Below are 4,130 nucleotides of genomic sequence, written 5' to 3'. Positions count from 1 at the left end.
TCATCAACAGCTAGTTTTGACAAACCATAAAGACCAATTATACAATTTTGTCTTTATAATCACATATAAACTGTAGCGGTTTCCTGATTTCAAGGTTATTAATATTCAATGCAGATTTCCTATTTTTTTCTAGTATGATTTTTCCTTTGGTACTCCATGCTTAGCCTCGTGACTTAAGTTTGGTTTTGTTTCACTCTTACACTTTCGACTGCTCAAATTATCTTAAATCTTAATCGGTAAACCCAAGGCTTGTAATTGTTCATGTTCTAATTTGAAAGGATTTGTTGGAGCTACTTATTTTTATGGTTGTTACAGCGAGGACATGGATGATGAATAGTGGTCGTGGTGGAGGACATGTGATGATGGTCAAAAGAGGGAGGAGATTGGAGTAACGAAGGAACGAAAGGGTAGTGTCACACCCCGAAACTCAAGAACACTGGTGTTGGATGCTGATTTCGAAGAGATGAGTGCTCTGAGATGTTCCAAAGTGACTCCAAATGTGGTCTCTCGATGATTTCTGAAGTTTAAATGCGTTTTTGAGAGTTTACGGTTGATGATTCTTAAAGAGAGAATGAGAGAATGCGGCCAGAAACGTCCCAATGAAGTCGGAGACATCGTATTTATAGGGTGAGGTGAGGGGTCCACACATCACTGACCGTAAACAGGTTTTACGGTCGTAAACGAGTTTACGGCCGTAAACGCGTTTACGGTCGTATTCCCATTTAGACCAAAAATGTTGATTTTTCGAGAAATTCCGGTTTCCACGCGATTTTTGTTTCCGACTTGCAAATATTTTAATTAAATTTAACTAGATTATTTTCTAAACCAAAAAGTTTGACGGAAAACTTAACGGATCTGAAATTTCATTAACGGAAAATGCGTAACAGAAACGGAAAAAGTTTCGGGTTGTCACAGGTAGGAAACTTTTTTTCGAGCAGGGATGCATGGACTCTAGGGTTATATATGGTTATATACGGAAAAAGATGAGAAAGACTCGGTAAGGTTTTGCTGAGTTACACAGAAAATCTCGGCATGCCGAGATGAGGGGGCGATGTTTTCCTCATTACCGAGCTCCATGTCACCCTCCACCTCACCTTTGCAAAGTTCTTCTCATTCTGTGTAGTCTTATGGACCTATGTCACACATTTCTCCTTGTTATTCTTGAATGAAGATCTCATTATTGGAACATAGATTGACGATTTAATTACCACATCTTTCATATGTTTTATCAAATAAGTCATTATGAGATTTTCATATGTTTTATCAAATAAGTCATTATGAGATGGTTAAAATATCATATGTTATTTTTAGGATAAACTGTAATTTATATTATGGCAATAGAAATGTGACTAAAATTTTTTATACCTGATTATGAAACTGACAAAATAATAAAAAGATAGAAATTTACTTAACATCTTTTATACCACAATATTTTCATCTCACACTTTTAAGGCAAAAATTACTTTAAACGAATAAAATAAATAACATGCAGATATGTCACTATCTCTTCCATTGGAAAAACGATCATATCCCCAAATAAAAACAAACATAAGTCGCTATAAATAAATCAGAAGAAAATCGAGTTATTATTTTATATGATTAGACCAAAACAATATATATAAAGAAATATAAAAAATTCACACTGTACACACACAGTAGCCAAAAATATGACTAGCGCAAAAGAAAAGACCTTATAATCTCAGCTCCACCCACTCCCCCTTTCTTTACTCCTCTCTCTTCCATTGCAATTGAACGCAGCCATGGAAGATCAAACCAGTTGTCTTCTTGATTTTCCATATTTCTACCTTGGAAAGGTTAAATTTCTTCAGTTCTTGTAGTAAAAAAGATCGAATTTTCATCTAATTTTGAATGTTTTTTGTGGGTTTTGATTGAAACAGAGTACGGAGGAGTTAACAGAGTCTCTTCTGATCACAACAATGGAGCTTGAAGCAGCAAGGTTCAAAGCTCAAGAAGAACTCCGTCTAAAAGATGATCAGTTGAATCAACTCAAGCAGCTTCTGAACACCGCCATTAATGAAAGAAACGAAGCTCAAGACAGATACCAGTCTCTCGTTCTTCAGTATCACCCTCAACAACACCAGAAACACCATCAAACCACCACACCTCCACCACACTCCGCCGTTTCAACCATAGAAGATGAACCCATCACCAATGGCACCTTCTCTTCCTCGGATTGCGAAGAAAGTATTGTTTCATCGCCGGTGACTGAAACCCCAGTTCGATTAACACCTCCACCGCCAACGTTACCGTCGTTGGAGCAAGAATTGGGTTTTCCGGTGAGAGCATTGCCGGAAAAGGGAAGGCTTTTGGAAGCAGTGATAAAAGCAGGGCCGTTGTTACAAAACCTCCTACTGGCTGGACCACTTCCACATTGGCGACACCCACCTCCACCGCTTGACACCTACCAGATTCCGCCGATACCGGTGGTGCTGCCATCTCCACCACCGATCAACCATTTGCTTGGGGCATTTACAAAGAAAAGGGGGTTTCCTGAAGGCTCAGATTCTTCCACAGAGACCAAGTATCACAGAGTCGCCATCAGATGACTCTCTCCCGTACTATACGAAAAGAAAGTAGACTTCACCGCTAGTAGAGATATATGAGTATGTTTACATTGGGTTTATATATTTGGGCCGATTCACAAAATATAATGCACGTACTAATTTAATCTATCATATATATTTTTGAGTAATTAAAAATTAGATTTATGATTGTATTTACATTTTAGATAAAATGATAAAAGAAATTATAAAATGGTAAACTTACTATATTTAAATAGTTCAATTATATATATATATATATATATATATATATATATATATATATATATATATATAATTTACATATTATCTTTTGCAATTTATAGTGTAATAAAGTATAAAGCCAATATTTATTTCAAAAGTGGTCGAATAGGTGTTGTCAAAGTTGAAATATGTTATACGGATGTAGGAAAAATAGGTAAAAAAAATTCAAAAAATCAAAAGGTTTACCACTACAGATAGAAAAAGTAGGTGTTGTCGACTTGCTAGTGTCACACCGGAACACTTATTAAAACCGCCCATGTCCAATAAAGTTATAAACAAATTGGATATTTAGCGAATCGTTTGTAAACCTCGCATCAAGAAGCGTTTAATATATATATATACAAATATAAATAAAGTTTTTTGCTCATTTAACTAAGGAAAATTTTCGAAAAATTCATAAAATTTTACCTAATTTACGAAAAAATTTCAAGCTAAAATTTGTTTACAAAAAAAAATAAAAATAAAAATAACGGTAAAAATGACAATTTGATTCATTTTTCCCGTTTTACCAGTTTCATTACTTACATGTTTCATTAAAATCTCATTATTTTTACCATAATTTACGAATAAGTCTCAAACTAAAATTTAGTAATGATTTGATCATTTTCTCCATGTAACATATAATTTACCGGTTTTATTGTCGACATGAACATCTCATTATTAAATGAGCTGATAAAATGGATATGTTGGGGTATATAGTGTTATGTTTACCATAAAACTTGATATCCTGATGCACTATATATTTTTTGGAATATAAAATGCATCCAACGAAGACTATAATAATTACATAAACTAGCTACAATTTCGTCATTTTTATGTTTATAAGAAATTTTAAGGTGTCTATCTAAACTTATGTAACCCAATATATCATTCTCATCAGACATCAACTCATTTCTTGCTATTTTTCCCTGGAAACACACATATGATTAGGTACATTGCTGACCTAGATTTATAGTAATCATCTTATCAGCTAATTTAACGACTAGGTATTCAAGTCAGCAATGAAACTTATAAAATGTATGTTACATTGAGAAAAAAGACAAATCATCACTAAATTTTAGTTTGGATTTATTCGTAAATTAAGGTAAAATAATGAGACTTTAATGAAACAGATAAGTAATGAAACCGGTAAACCAGAAAAAATGGGTCAAGTTACAATTTTTATCGGTAATTCATGCTTTTTCGTAAATAAATTTTAGTTTATGACTTTTTCGTAAATTATGGTAAAATTTTAGGATTTTTTCGAAGATTTCCCTTTAACTAAACCAACAATTACAAACAATAGTCTCGTTTGTTCCTTATGTC

At 33.6% G+C, this 4,130-nt stretch overlaps 1 protein-coding gene across 1 annotated transcript; it reads left to right on the top strand.

Moving 5' to 3' along the window:
• Positions 1–1,658: 1,658 nt before the first annotated feature.
• Positions 1,659–2,693, top strand: LOC145036547 (uncharacterized). The gene is made up of 2 exons (XM_078985011.1): positions 1,659–1,814; positions 1,899–2,693. The coding sequence occupies exons 1-2, from the start codon at positions 1,761–1,763 to the stop codon at positions 2,565–2,567; spliced, it is 723 nt and encodes a 240-aa protein (XP_078841137.1). The 5' UTR covers positions 1,659–1,760; the 3' UTR covers positions 2,568–2,693.
• Positions 2,694–4,130: the final 1,437 nt, after the last annotated feature.

Source organism: Lactuca saligna, chromosome 1, assembly GCF_052625555.1.
Source record: "Lactuca saligna cultivar CGN05327 chromosome 1, ASM5262555v1, whole genome shotgun sequence".
Lineage (NCBI taxonomy): Eukaryota > Viridiplantae > Streptophyta > Magnoliopsida > Asterales > Asteraceae > Lactuca > Lactuca saligna.
This window is presented reverse-complemented; position numbering and strand designations above follow the sequence as displayed.

Bases quoted from the DNA above. Each gene is read 5' to 3' on its own strand.
- LOC145036547 (XM_078985011.1), top strand. From the start codon at position 1,761: ATGGAAGATCAAACCAGTTGTCTTCTTGATTTTCCATATTTCTACCTT. The intron at 1,815-1,898 runs GTTAAATTTCTT...TGATTGAAACAG, and splicing joins CATATTTCTACCTTGGAAAG to AGTACGGAGGAGTTAACAGA.